The 16,261-nt window shown below is 36.2% G+C and overlaps 1 protein-coding gene across 1 annotated transcript in view; it reads left to right on the top strand.

Annotated features, from left to right (window-relative positions):
* Positions 1-16,261, top strand: part of LOC123311818 (glutamate receptor ionotropic, NMDA 2B) — a 316,415-nt gene that overhangs the window by 204,531 nt on the left and 95,623 nt on the right. The window contains exon 5 of the mRNA XM_044895928.1: positions 12,755-12,984. Coding sequence (XP_044751863.1) covers positions 12,755-12,984 — 230 coding nt within the window. The remainder of the gene's footprint in view (positions 1-12,754; positions 12,985-16,261) is intronic.

Genomic DNA, 16,261 nt, shown 5'->3' with positions numbered 1-16,261 from the left:
AAAGCAATGAAAGTAAATAACACCACGCATATATTAAACTTTTGAGAGAGTGGAACAAACAAAAATTATTCTCAAGTTTTTACTTCCTATAACAACAAAATCACATTCAACCCTCTCACTCTCGAAATGTTCTGATGGTGGCCAAAATGATGCCGCCACTAGTTGAGCCTTGTATGTGGCAAGCTATTTACGATACCGGTAGCGCGAAATTTGAATTGAAATATTTGAGGTGGTTCAAGTCTCTTGGACTCCTTCTATACTCAAATATACAGGTGTGACGAGGCAGATTTTCGCTCTGCATAAAAGGAAATTTCTTCACCGATATTTTCATAATAGGACCTGACAATCGAAATATTTTGGAAGAAAACCGTTATATCATCATAGGGGGGATTCACCGATTGATATTATGTCATTGTTTTCCACCGACCAGTCCCATATTTGTAGCGGAAACCGTTAATGTCTCTTGTTTTCAGAATTCATATATTTTATAATTCTTTCCGTTCAACCGTACTTTTTCTGGGTTGAAAAAGGTCTTTCAACTTGTTCCGTTTTTCCTTCTCTTCGGTTGTTTCTGTCTCTTTCCGAGCCGACTTATTGACCGAACAATTTGAGTGCATCCAATGAAGAGATGAGTTACCCATAGTGGGGCAAATTTTCCGAGGAGAGGGGTACTTCTTCGACGCCTGGCGCTGAGGGTCAATAGCGAATTAGTTGAGATCTAGGTGCCAAGGAAATTGTGTAAGGTGTTTTACCGTGCAGGATAGTTAGAAATACGACAAGTTTGAAAGTTTAAGGCAAGTCACTTGTAGCGTTATTGTTCCTTTCGTAGTGCGTACCTGAGGGGCTATCGCTATTTTCCGCTTTCCTTAATGTGTTGGACTGGCTGAAAATACCTACCTACCGTTTAAACTTGATCTAGTTATTGTAGGCTGTGTAGTGCCGGTTTCCGCGACCGTTCGACCGCCGTTGGGTCCCAGAAGGACTTGGTGTTCCTACCGTATTTTTGGTGATTATTTGGTCAATATTGCCGACCTGCTGTCTGATTGGCAGTCATTTTGAGGGTCACAGAGAGAAAGAGGAGAGAGAGAGAGAAAGAGAGAGAGGGACAGAGTGCATTGCAATTGAACTGAGACCAGCCACCGTACCGATTTCCGCCAACAGAGAGAGTGACTTGCCAGGATTTCAAAATTTAACCGTATTTACCGTCTATTTCAACCGTATTTTCCTGGAGAGACCGTATTTCATAAGCCGCCCCCCCCGCCGACCAGGCCACCGGTTGACATCAACATTTGTTATTGCTTGTAAATTTCTGTATATAATTTAGTCTAGTAGGAATAAAGAACTGAACGTTTATTTTGTTGCCAGTTATTTTTGCTAGTGAGAGACAATTCCTTGAATCAGTTAGAGCTAGATTTTCGTCAGAAGAGGTAGGTACTCTTTTTGGACGATTAAAAACCGTCAAAAAGCAGAGACCAAGAAGACGCTACCACCCTAGTTTTCACTGCTACCCTTCTCCACTGATCATTCAAGTCTACCCGGGCTCTCTAATTCTTTGGAGATTCTGTGAGAGACGTGGGGTTCCACTGATTACCCCACTGGCGCCCGAGTAAAGGTAAGGAGCGTCCAGGGTGAGAGAAAAAGCCCATCACACAGGGTGTTTCATTGGTAAATGAACATACGCTAACCCGAGCTAGAGCTACCCTAGGCGGGTCCAAAAAACCCATATTAGATAGGTCTAATCAATTCCATAACCGAGATACAGGGTGCTTCATGTATTCACCATACATGTTCAGATTTGTGATCAAAGTGCGAACTGAATGCCTTGTTCACTTAAATCTTACCTCAAAAACAGAACAGATTGTCTTAGAACGATTTGAAACCAAAATAAGCAAAAAAAACATTTCTCACTTCGCTTTCCCTGGAGTTTTCTTTGAGCAAAATGACGTGCGGAACAATGAAATCTACTGAATCTTAATGAAAATTTTTTGCTCCTTTCAAATATCTCCATCGAATCCGAAAATTTTCATATACAGGGTGTTAAATCCCAGCTTGGAAGATGTTCCATATTTTTCAATTACGGACCTGGAATTTTTTGAAGATTCAAATGTGAATCTATCGACCTGTGCAAGTGAATCATATTTTCAACATATCAACCGACTATACTGGTTGGTTAAAAAGTTATGAGAAATTGAAATTTTAGGTGAATACATGAAGCACATACTGTATCTCGGTTATGGTATTGATTAGACCGATCATATATGGGTTTTTTGGACTTGCCTAGGGTAGCTCTAGCTCAGGTTACTGTATAATTCTATTCCCTTGAAATATATAATTTTAATCCATTTGTTATTGGTTTTCAGATTGGGAGAATTTACGTGAATTAAAAAGTTGAATGAAGGGTATGAAATGAAAATAATTGTTCAGCTTCAAATATTCTGAAATTATAACGAAATTTTACGTCTGAATGACGGTGCTTGTATACGTGAAAACTATACAGGGTGTCCTTCATGCGAAGGACCCAGGGAGATGATTCCTCGATGAAAATAAGCAGGGGTAGTTTCTATAATTTTTTTTCGAAATCGACCTCCCTACCAAGATACAGCCTTTGGAAGGCGATGACGAGTTGACAGTTTTTAATTTTTTTTTACAGGTTCCAAAAAAATACTGAGTCATAAAACTATACATAATATGAAGCACTAAGTAGATGTTACTCACACAATTTTTTTACTTTTCATAACTTTATTATTAGGGGTTGAAAATAACAGCCCATTAGGATTTTCAAAAATTGTTTTCGTGCGATAGATTTTGGAAAAATAAAATTCTCTCATGGTTTCCCATTTAATTCTGGAGAAAAAAAGTCACTTGCAAAATTTTGCTTGAGTCGATATTTTTCTCGGAATAAATGAAAACTTACAAGCAGTTCTGATCACTGTTCATTCCATTTCATCGTATAAGTGTTCCATAGAATGACTACCACCCTCTAAGATACATGCATCAACTCTCTGCCTCATAGACCTTCGTATACTGCTTGTAAGTTTTTATTTATTCCGAGAAAAGTATCGAAATTTTGCAACAGACTTTTTTCTCCAGAATTGAATGGGAAACCATAAGAGAATTTTATTTTTCGAAAATCTATCAACGAAAACAATTTTTGAAGGAAAATCATAAGGGGTTGTTATTTTCAACCCCTAATAATGAAAGTTATGAGATCTAAAAAAAATGTGTGAGTACAGAGTGCTTCAGATTATGTATAGTTTTATGACTCAGTGTTTTTTAAAACCCGTAAAATAAATCAAAAACTGAAAAAAAACAAAACATTTTCGTTCATTGTGAACAAGACTGAAGTCACAATATCAAGTTACTCGGTTACGTTAAAAACACTTCGCGAACATGTTTAATAAAATATTAAGGGAACTGAGTTTGCACAATGCTCACCGAGAGAAAATAATTTTTCCGTATCTAAAATGAACGGTTATATATGCCAAAGTAAAGAGACATTCGAAAATTGGACCCATAACCTATAGTTGACTGAGCATATTTGAAAGCCATGAATAATGCAGCAATGTAGCATGCAATTTCTTTCTTCTTTCTTCTTTCATCTTTGCATTTATCCTGAAGCATCAAATATTATCATCCTCATTCGAAAGGAGAGAGGACAGGAGTTAGAGTAAACTCCTTGGGGTGATCGAACTATCATGACCCTATGTTCATATAAGAGACCCGATGTCTCTGATGCTGGAAATCCTCTTGGGTCGCTTGAGAGGTTAAGGTTCAGTTTTTCTGCATTAATGCGCCCTTTTTGACAAAGGATACTCACTATCTCTTGAAGAAATATTTGCAGTGTGAAGATGAAAGCTTTGTGTCCTCTAAATGACTTCTCTCCGCGTGCCATAATTCGCCTGTTCGTGTTATTTTCTTTGGGACAAGAAAAATATTCGTATTCCAGAGAGAACGAAAGCTTGATCCTTGCTTTCGATACATGATTTTTTGCTACAGTCTGAATTGTAAACAGAAATTGGTTCAATTTTCAGCAAAATAAAATAGGTGTGAAGGAATAATTACAATCAAAAAGTTGCAGTTTCATGAAAGCTATGGTTGACTTATCTCCATTTTTATTCGTACACCATCATCAATGCTTTGCATATTTGTCTAATCTCAAATATTTTGATGAGAAACAGCTCTCTAACCGTAAGCCTTTATAAGCATTTCCACAAATAAAGATTACTAGTTCTAGTGTTGATAAATATGATGTAGTCATGGATATTCTCGTTATATCGTCATTTTCCTAGCATGTCCTCAAATATCCGGAACGAAAGTGATCGCAAAGTAGATATCTCATAACCTAACACAACATGGAAGCATAAAGTTCAATACGCATTATCATATATCATCAATGGAAATAACCTGCCAACTAGACCTAACTAGTTTTTAAGTTTTTTATCTAACATAATTGGTGACTAATATATTCTGAATCAGAAAAAAATATGGGACTAGAGTATGTGAAAAAAAAAATGGGGTTACATTCAAAAAATGAAAGTTACTATTATATAACTGAAGTGGCGGACTGAAAAAAATCTTTGACTGCATTCTATATGAAAAAGTGTCTGTAGAATGTAACATTTCTTTTTCGATATCACTGGAACTTGACGAAATAGAGGCACCAATTCAAAGAGCCAAATAATAGTCCTTTCGTTTGCATAGGAAGTGTAATTTACACTCGATTTTAGTATTCGTTTGCTGATTGGATTTACACCAGTGTAGAGGAGGTGTATACTCAATTCACTTTTATTTTAGCACTCGGTTGGCCATGGAAATTTGACACATTTCACTTTATATAGTACGATAATGTGGGGTTATGAAGCTTGCCAAAACATTTTTGGGTTTTAAATCAACGCTATGTTGCCCGTTCTACGTAAAATTTTCTGTTATTACGTATTTTATCACAATGTCGAATCTCTTCGGAAAATATGAAGTCGAAAATATGTGACGAACATAATTATTGAAGTTTATACTGATTGAACGCATACCAAATTCAGTTATTTGTATGGAAAATACAAGAGATCAGTATAATATCATAATATGCACAAGCTTGAGGAGAGTTAATGTTCGTTACCTTCTTTGGCTAAAGTTTGAATACGTTACATCAGTTGTAGATTTCAAAAATATTAACCCGAAGATGAAATGCATATGATGCAGTGGTTGGAAATGGGTATCTCCCGAAGGAATCAACAGATAATTACAAGAATGTTAAATTCTTCAACAAAAATCATCTCGCATCAATGTAAGTAAAAGGGATTAAAGGAAGTTTCAAGTCAAGATGAACTTCACCTTTGAACAAAAATTTCACATGAATAAACAACTGGCCAACTGGCGCGTATTTTTGGCTGCTCATCTTAATACATTGATATAATAATAATAATAATAATAAGGTATTTATTGGTACCTTAAGACTGTTACAATGTATAGGACAAGTCAAATGAAAAATAGAGAAATCCATTTTCGGGAACTTATTCTACGATGACATTCATCGAAAATCCTGTAGTAAACTTTTCGCATTAATTCACTCAAACATAAAATTTTCAAATGCCACCACTTTTTTGGGTCTACCAATAGAAGGATATTCTTTGTCATCCTCTTCATTCACAATCTTTCTGATTGTGGAAGTATTCAGCTGAAATATAAGTCGTTTAGATTCAGATGAAACATTATGTATATAAATTCTCTTACATTGAATATGTTCGCTACCTGATATATTGTAAGTATTAGAATATCAGGGTATAACTATTTGAATGAGCGGACCTGAATTCTAAATAGCACTTCCTGAAACCCTGTCTCATTTTTCAATCACCTTCGGCATTTCCGTAATAAAAATTGATATTAGTTGTGGCAACGGCGTTGTGAGATGATCGACATTTCATGAGTGCCAACCTTACTCCGTTCTAGTTACAAAAACTTGAGAAAATTAGTTCATATTCAACCGACTGCTAAAATAAATGTGAATGGAGTAAAGTTTATCTACACCTAGTCACAAAGAGTTCTGTGGTGTGAAATGCAAAATTTGATGTTAATGTCACAGTAATTTACATTTGACATTTGAAGCTCGAAACATGTAGAGTGTATTAAATCCTTGAAGAATTTTATGTCTGCATTTGAAACTCGAAACATGTAGAGTGTATTAAATCCTTGAAGAATTTTATGTCTGATTAGGTCACCTACTCCTTCAATTATGGATTTCCCAGACATGAGGATATTCTATGTTAATTTTTTTTATTCGTTTGAGCAACTACATTCAAAATCACTTGATTCAAAGTGCACTGTAGATTACACTACACTAAGTTCCTAGCTCTTGAGGTTACAGAGCTGCCATCCAATTTTGCCCACACTGTACAGTAATATCTGAGGAGATTGGTATTTGGCATACTGTTAACGTTTATCATGATAAACTTAGATTTACTTCGTGGTCTACTTCATTTGGCGATTCATAGGGAGTCATGGGGTCAACCAATCCCATGTCTGTAATAATAAGAGATTTCCGCGTATTCTTCTATTAAGCAGGGTGAAAACCGAATATTCCATGTCCTATTCAAATTGTGGGGGAATTTTCTGTCGACATATTAAAATTAGTACCTACCCATTATTTACGGTGAAGAATATCCATACTTGCACATCCATGCAGAGGTTTGACCCAGATACTCCGGTTCCGCTCTAGTTACTGTCAGCTTCTGCTTTTGATAACTAATTATTGTTATCGCCTTTGTTGTGCACCGTTTATATTGCGAGCTAGTTTACCCGCTACGTGAGTCCCAAATGGATTGCCGCCTACCGGACTATATTCGGTTAGGTTCATGCAACTTATTACCAGATACCATACCAGGAGACGTTCCATTAGTACAAGTTCTGAATAATGGCCATTGTGGAAATAATAGGAATCATGGAATTGCGGAAAAAAAGATAAAAACGGAGTATGGGATCCTGAAAGCCTGGAAAGTGGCAAAAGTGCATTATAGCATCTATTTATAATGAACGGGGATTAGCTTCACATTAATACTTTTTGTGTTTTTATGAATTTTGTGTTAGGGCAACTTTGTCGAGTGTAACATTTACACTGCGCAAAAAAATTGACGCACATTCTGAAAATCTCAATTTTAATGAAAGTTAACTCTACATTGACTTTATAACTTATTTTTTATATTCTCTCGGGAAGGTTTTGAACGAAACAAGACACATTAAATCGAAGAAAAATTCAGGATTTCACCGAATCTTATGTGAAAGGAGAAAAGAACAATTTTCAAAATACTGAAATGCTGATAAGTTATTTGATACTTGGTATTTCCACCGCTTGCGTTAATTACAGCTCGGCAACGACGGTTCATACTCAAAATGAGTGATCTTAAAATGTTCTGATCTAATCCTTCCCAGATTTCTCCGAGTTGGATTCCTAAGTCATTAAGAATAGCTGGATGATTTTCTGATCTTCTCAGCCTTCTATTGAGGTTGTCCAAAACCTGCTCAATCGGATTGAGATCTGGACTTCTTGCTGGCCATTCCATTCGAGAGACTTCAACCTCTTCAAGGTACTCCTGAACGATGCGCGCATGATGGGGTCTGGAATTATCGTCCATAAAAATGAAATTTTCACCAATGTATGGGGCAAATCGCACTACATACTCTTCAAGAATGTTCCTTATATACTTATCAGCATTCATACCTCCATTATCAACGACCACTAGGTCTGTGCGAGCAGTCAAAGATATTTCACCCCATACCATAATCGATCCTCCCCCGAAACCAGTAGTATTCAGGAAATTGCACTGAGCATATCTTTCATGTGGACGTCTGTATACAAGGGAACGTCGATCACAATGGTAGAGGCAGAATCTAGACTCATCTGTGAAGAGAACTCTTTCCCAATCGGCCTCTTCCCAATGGATATGCTCTCTCGCAAATCCAAACGCGCCCTTCGATGGGCTGGGGTAAGAGCTGGGCCTCTTGCCGCGACACGAGGCCTTAAATCATATTCTCTGAGGCGATTTCTTATTGTCCGAGTGCTAATTTGCACCTCATGAGTTTGCTCAAGCTGAATTTGAAGGAGGCGAGCGGTTGCAAACCGTTGTCTCAACGAAGAAACTCTCAAGTAACGTTCTTGAATGGCAGTTGTTACCCGTGGTCTACCCTGTCCTGGTCTTTGGACATTCATACCTGTCCCCCTGAATCGCTGCAACATTCTGGACACACTTGTATGGGAAACTCCAAACCTTTCTGCAATTCTTGTGTATGTCCACCCTTCTTCTGGCAAAACTACCGCTTGGGCACATTCCTCTTGGGTCAAATTACGTTTTTCGCGTTGCATAGGGATCGAGTGTAGAAAATCAAACGAAAGAAAAACTATTGATCACTAGAATTGATCGAGAACAACTGATTTCAGAATGGAGCCAATACATTCAAAATCTCATAATATAATCTTTTTTTATTCCTGCTGGGAAAAACATCTGTATTGAAGAAAACCGTTGAAAGTGGATAACATATGCATGCATAATTCTGATAAAAATAATTATCATTGAGAACACCTTCAGTTGTAGAATAAATTTGAGATTTCCATAATGTGCGTTAATTTTTTTGCGCAGTGTACTTTGATGCAAAGATCATCTGAACGCTGATTAAAGCAAATCTAGTTTAAGCTGGTTATCAACCTCAGTATTTTTCATCGCGAAACTAGAAGATGATTAAAATGATAAAAATATTCAGATACGTAAATCAGATATCAATTGATGAAGAGCATTGGGGAGACCTAAAAAGACAATGGCAGTTTAGTACTTTATTTTTAGAAAAGTCCTGCAACGACAAATTTCGAATTGTAATTTGAAAAATGTATCAGATACATCTAATCTTTCTGCTGATTTTTTTGAATGAGTTCCCGAGTAGAATCAATAACTGAGTCACATTGTGAGAAATACGTGATTACTAAAATATTCATGTAAAACGGCGCTGATTTAAAACCCAGACATATTTTGACAGGCGCCATAACCTAATATTTTCGTCCTCTACAGGGTGGAATGTGTCGAATTTTAGGTAATCATCTGTCAATACTCACTCTGCGCCATAGTAATTGTTTAAGGTTTGAAGGGAGAACTTACTGTGGTATATCCAGCCAATTTTTGAATGAGAAGCTAGTTGTGCTAAGCTCATGCACTCAAATCATTATAGAATTTGAGGAATATTAAAGGACATTTACAAATATATAAAATAAGAAGAAACGAAGAAAGATAACTTTTTGAATCTGAAATTGAGATGTTTGAACGAGAATAGGATTTCTTGTTTCTTTAATTCACCACCCTTTATAAGTAAATCAAAGCCAAGTGCTGTGAGAACATTTTTTTTGAAATCCTCGAAGTGAATCGCGAAGAGTCGAATAATTTCGAAATTATACCTGACCCTATGCTCTCTTGAAATCTAACATATGTACCTACATGATGAAGTGACTTCTGCTGAAAATGAGTCAATTTGTTCATTCGATGCTTGGGAAGCTGAAAAATGTGGAGAATGCAACAAAATTATTTGGTTAGATGAATTTTTCAACGGTATCTTTGATGTGAAGCAGTGTCGACTATTCAAGTAACAAGATGCACTTTTTATAGATTTTGCTAGAAAAAATCTGTGGAGGGTACGAAGAATTCATAATTTTATGTCATCAGTTCCCATTCATCGCAATCAAGGCACGAGTAGGTCGCCAACGAAACACTCCAAAAAAACTTGCTCTCGCCTTTCCAACCACATTCGTAGAACGCTATCTTATGCAAAGCAAAGTCCGGGTTTCATTCAAATCAGCATCAAGGGACTTATGGGACAATATTACGAAATACTGCTTCATATTATGTCATTTTTTTCCACAGCACAGCGTGACAAATAATCCTTCATTTAAGACCAAATTTATTGGTGATTCAGTAACGCTTCCTTCAAACATTCGTGGAGAGTTTTTTTTTACACAGGGTGTTTCATTGGAAAACGGAAATAGTTAACAGGCAGATGCGTGGCACCGAGGTGGTTCTGGAGCTCCCACATTGATTGGCTCTTACTTTCTTCGTAGCCGAGATACAGGATGTTTAATGAATTTTGCTCGTTTCTTCCTGAGGCCATATCAGACGAACCACTAGGTATATTTTCTTCATATTTTGCGAACGTGTTTCTTATTCGAAACTCGAATTTATCATGCAATAACCGCAAGGAAAATCCAGGTCCGGACCAACAAAAAATTATGAATCGTTTAAATCCTCGAAACAACACACTACCTTTTCGGTGGATTCTTCTTTTACCACCAAATCAATTGAAAAATCATAAGCGTTAAAAAATCAATCAATCAAATCAACCCGATTTATACACCGACTATTCCACCACGGTCAATACAGTGTGTCTGATATCAATGCTGGTCTGGTAATTTTTTCCCTTATTTACAATAGAATGCCGAAGCCTTTAAAAGGTTATATGCAAGGAGGGGTGGAGAGACTTCTTACCGAGGATTATAGATTAGGGTTTATAATCTATAATTTCATAAAATGTTCTTTTCTATTCAGAATATTTAACGGATTTCTACTTCGGGAGAAATATCAATTCAAAATAGACGGTCACAGGAATTGATGGATAGAGTAAATGGAGGGATGAATAAAATATCCTAACATAATTTTTATTATACTGAAAGCCCTAGAGTCCCAGCTCCAAGGATTAAAATGAACCACCACTATTCTGTAGAGGATGGAGAGCATGTTTCTTATATTTTTTCGAATGTGTGAAACAGCTGGCCAATAAAATTGAGTATCGGCTTCAATAGAAAAAAATTATATTTCTTTCTGACAGCCCTAGAGCTCTAACTTCAAGGATCAAAATGAACTAGTATTCCGTCTACAATCGAGAGCATGTTTCCTTTTTTCTTTTGAAAATATAAAATGGCCAAGAAAATTTATTTCCCAAACACCCATTCCATCAAGTTTTTTCGAAGGTCATTTTAAATTTTGGAAAATTTTTTCTGAATACATTTTGATACATTCCTTTATTCAACAATTTTCTTGGACGGCCATTTTGAATTTGAAAAATGAGGAATATGCGCTTCATCGTAGAATGCATGGTTCATCTATGTACTTAAGCCATCAATTTTCTTGATCGGCTAATATGAACTGGACTTATCTTCTGGAGAAGGAAACCTTAAAAAATTCTGAAGAGATAAAGTACAGAATATCGGTTCATTTTGATCGTTGTAGGTGGGGTTCTAGGGCTGTCAGAATGAAAAACATTTTTTTCCTCAGTACATTTTGATACATTCCTTTATCCACCAAATTTTTCGGCCGGTCATTCTGATCTTGACAAAAATTAGGAATATGCACTTCATCGTAAAATGAATGGTTCATCTATGTACTTTAGCCATCAATTTTCTTGACCGGCTAATATGAACTGGACTTATCTTCTGGAGAAGGAATCCTTAAAAAATTCTGAAGAGATAAAATACAGAATATCGGTTCATTTTGATCGTTGTAGGTGGGGTTCTAGGGCTGTCAGAATGAAAAACATTTTTTTCCTCAGTACATTTTGATACATTCCTTTATCCACCAAATTTTTTGGCCGGTCATTCTGATCTTAACAAAAATTAGGAATATGCACTTCATCGTAAAATGAATGGTTCATCTATGTACTTTAGCTATCAATTTTCTTGACCGGCTAATATGAACTGGACTTATCTTCTGGAGAAGGAATCCTTAAAAAATTCTGAAGAGATAAAATACAGAATATCGGTTCATTTTGATCGTTGTAGTTGGGGTTCTAGGTCTGTCAGAATGAAAAACATTTTTTTTCTGGATACATTTTGATACATTCCCTTATCCACCAATTTTTTTGGCCGGTCATTCTGATCTTGACGAAAATTAGGAATATGCACTTCATCTCATATTGAATAGTTTATTTTGATCCTCTAGTATGAAAAGAAAATTATGTTAAGATATTTTAGTCACCCCTTTATGCACTTTAGTAATATGAGATGATTCTTCTGGGAGATACGCGTGTCAAGCAATCCCCAAAAAAAAAGGGGGCACTTGAAAATTGGGCGTATCTCATTTTATAGTGGGTGGAACGATATCGGTTTTTTTACTCTAACTTTAAAACCACCTATGAAATGTTCCAGTTGTGCCACCTTGTGATTGCTTATTGTATCATCAAGACATATCTTTTCTTTACAATTCTTTTTTTTATTTATTACATTACCCATACCTTTATTTTTGTGGAAGATATAGGTTTTTCAGAAAAACAGGACATACATACATTTGCTAGGGAATTGAAATTTTTAATGAAAGATATGTCTTGGATATGGTTCTTGGACAATTTTTCCATGAAATTATTAACTGATGATTCAACTATTATAAAATCTGATGATCAAACAATAATGAGTTCTGTCAGCAGGTCCACCCATTATTCCAAATGCCATTGTCCGACGCACTCATAAACACACTGAGTTGAATATAATAACACGACAACCCTATTTTTGGGTTCGAAAGTTTTTTGTCCTTCTCCATCTGTATCCTTTGTTTTGGGAAACCCTGTGCAATCCACGAATTGTTCGGGCAGTTTTTAATTTTTGAGGAATTTCGCCACTCATGAATATTGTTCGTGAACGCAAGCGACATACAATTACCAATTTAATGATGTTGAGAGCTAAATTCGAGATAATTTTTTTCTCATCAAACCGGGTGCTTTATACGATCAATTTATATTGCAGATCGGAGTCTGGAAGTCATGGCAAAGGGAAGGCTTGGATATCAAGGATATCGTTTGGCCCGGAAATAGTCATACTCCTCCCCAAGGCGTTCCGGAGAAATTTCATCTGAAAATAACATTTCTCGAAGAACCTCCCTACATCAAACTGGCACCGCCGGATCCAGTAACCGGAAAATGTTCGATGGATCGAGGAGTGCTGTGTCGGGTGGCTAGCGATGCTGAATTGAACCAGTAAGTAAGGCGAGCTAATGACATAATCTTGAAAATATTTCCTTCGGTAGAGAAAACATCTTTGATACAAAGGTAATTTCGTTTCTGAAGATTTTTGGTCCACTCCGTGAATAGAAAAATGAAAATGGAATTTTCAGGAAGAGAAATCATTTGGAAATATTTTCAACAACAATAATTATTGAATTTGAAAGTTGTGATTCTCATTGAAAAAAAACAATTTTGCTATTTTATGTCAAGAGTGAAGACTGAAGAAAATGAGAGTGTGAAGTCTGGTGTTTTGCTTTCTTGTTCAAACCTATAAACAGTGTCATCATCCATACAGGTGCTGAATTTGCGCAACGCTGGTTGGCTTACAAATGAGCAAAAATTTTACAATATCTTTCGAAAAAACAGATCCAATTCTAGTCTTCTGCTACAAAAGGATGTTTTGAACTTTGTTCAAAATTAGGGGGTCATTTGTAGGAATTTTTTTTATTCTCCAGTGACGGTTCTTAGGAAAACTTGCATATACGAGAATACATTGAAAAATTCTTATCCTACTATACAGGGTGTTCCTAAATTGAACGTACAAACGAAAAGGGGAGATTCCTTAAGTGAGTTTAAAAAAAAAGTCCCATAAACATGGGGTCGCAAACGTTTCGTTTTCGAGATACAGAGTGTCGAAGTTTGAATTTTTTTCAAGTTTTTTTCTCATAGTATCTACACTTCACAAGATATTCAACTGAAATTTGGCATAGATATTACATTTTAGAGTTCTCACCACGTGACATGGCAATTTCGATAGAAGATCTACAGGGTGATATTTTTTCTGGAACACTGCCACCTGTTCTTCTGCAGAACTTTTTTTTGGTGAGCAACTGTTAATTTGAAAAAATGTAAAAAGAAGCTTTGTTCTTATACTAAACTTTTCAGTCTCTTGCAGTTTTGTCGTATCTACCAACGATTTCGAGAAAAAAAAATTTGAACGATTGAAAAAAATTCAAACTTCAACACTCTGTATCTCGAAAACGAAACGTTTGCGACCCCATGTTTATGGGACTTTTTTTTCTTAAACTCACTTAAGGAATTTCCCCTTTTCGTTTGTACGTTCAATTTAGGAACACCCTGTAGAACCAAACAAAATCTCAATGTCAAAATATTTTATTACTCAACATATTCTCCTCTTAATTCGATACATTTATGACAGCGAACCTGCAAAATCTCTAGACCTTTCAAGAAAAATGTGTCTTCTTGCTCTGCAAACCTGACCTCCACAGCTTTAATAACCTCCTCGTTGGAAGGAATTTTACGACCTCTTAAACTATTTTTTCAGTTGAGGAAAGAAATGATAGTCGGATGGAGCCCAATCTGGTCAATAAGGGGGGTGTTCTAGTAATTCAAACCCTAAATCACGAATTTTTTGCATGGCAACATGCGATTTGTGTGCAGGGGCGTTGTCCTGCAAAAACAAAACATCTTTGGATAGCTTCCTGCGTCTTTTCTCTTTAATTTTTTTCCTGTAAAGTGGTCAGTAATGTCGAATAGTAATCTCTGGTTACTGTTCTACCTTTATCCAAAAAATCAATCATGATTATTCCATGGCAATCCCAAAAAACTGAAGCAAGAACTTTTCCAGCAGATTTTTGGACACGAAACTTCTTAGGTCTTGGAGAACCGGAGTGTCGCCATTCCATCGATTGTTGCTTTGTTGCTGGATCGTAGAAATGTACCCAACTCTCATCCATAGTAACAATTTAGTTCAAAAAGTCTACATCATTTTCAAATCGAGCACAGATTGAACGCGATGCTTCTACCCTTGCACGCTCTTGGTCAACATTCAAACATTTGGGGATCCATTTTGCTGCAATTTTTCTCATGTCCAAATTGACGTGAACTATAATGATGAACGCGTTCGTATGAAATATTCAGTGCTTCACATATCCATTTTGCCCAATTCGACGGTCTGATAAAATCATGCCATGAACTGCATCGATATTTTCGGGGACTGACACAGAAACTGGCCTTCTCGATCGGTCATCATCTTCAATGGAAAATTTACCTTTTTTGAAGCTTGCAGTACAATTTTTCACGGTCGCGTACGAAGGACATTGATCACCAAGGGTATTAAGCATAACTTCGTAAATTTGCTCACCTCTTAACCATTTTAAATACAGGTACTTGATGATGGCTCGATTCTTCAATTTTTCGATTTTCACAATTTCGATGGACATCTTCTTTCTTTTAATTTATTACGTAACTCTGGTTTACTTCTTTGACCTCAAACTTCTAATGAGTTATTGTTCGTTGCTATGGTAACGCAATTTTTTTTTATGCATGGAACTGGTCTAGGCTAACTAGATATCAATACATCCTCGTAAGTCTTTGTATTAGTTCTTCAAGCTTTTTACCAAGTTTTCATTGTTTGGATTTCTGGGGAGAACTCAATACATCTCAGCTCTGTAACTACGAGAGGAACATTCAGATTCATGATACCCCATATTTCGCTATGAATATTTTCTGTGGATTCCATTCTCTCTGTTCTGCCGAGGTGTTAATTGAAACTCAACCAAGCGTCGTAGAACTTCTGAACCCGGTCCTTTGAAAATTATTTCGTGCTTCGAACAAGAAGATTGATGAATGAGGTTTGTCGAAACTTTCCGTACGATAAATGACTCCTGTTCATGATGCGATTTTGAACTGATTTGAGCAAGACGGTGCAGATTTCAATCTAACTTGTTATGGGGGCGAAGATTGCAAAATCCTCGTTCTAAATATTCAGATCTTCACTGATTTTTTGGCAAACGGCACGAATCCAGATGTTTGTTTTTGCTCAAAGTGAAAATAGATTAATCCTGAAGGTGTATATGTAGATTTGATTAGGATCTGAATAAGTTCAGGCTTAATGATTACAGAGTAGAATTGGTAGAAATATAGGAAATGCCTTCATATCTCGGTAGTAGAAACCGACTTCATTTTGGTGAGTGAAAACACACTTGACAATGAGATGGCGCTCAAAACATACTTTCAATACAGAGAAACTGTTTATTAACAGTTTTCTGTTTTATAATTTAGTGGCGCGAAATTCTATTTCTAGTATTGAATTTCAATATCGTCTTTGTTTAGTCCAGAAAACAAACATCCTGAGCGACAAAACAAAAGTATGGTTTTGTTTTGTGATCAGGATGTTAGTTTTCAATTGAACATTGCTTGGAATCAATTGATATCATTGAAAAACGTTGTTGGATTTGCATCTCATAAAAATTTACAAAAATTGGACATCAAATAAAGCTATTATAAC

Source organism: Coccinella septempunctata, chromosome 1 (genome assembly GCF_907165205.1).
Source record: "Coccinella septempunctata chromosome 1, icCocSept1.1, whole genome shotgun sequence".
NCBI lineage: Eukaryota > Metazoa > Arthropoda > Insecta > Coleoptera > Coccinellidae > Coccinella > Coccinella septempunctata.
The sequence above is the reverse complement of the archived record's forward strand: the minus strand, read 5'-3'. Positions and strand labels throughout refer to the sequence as shown.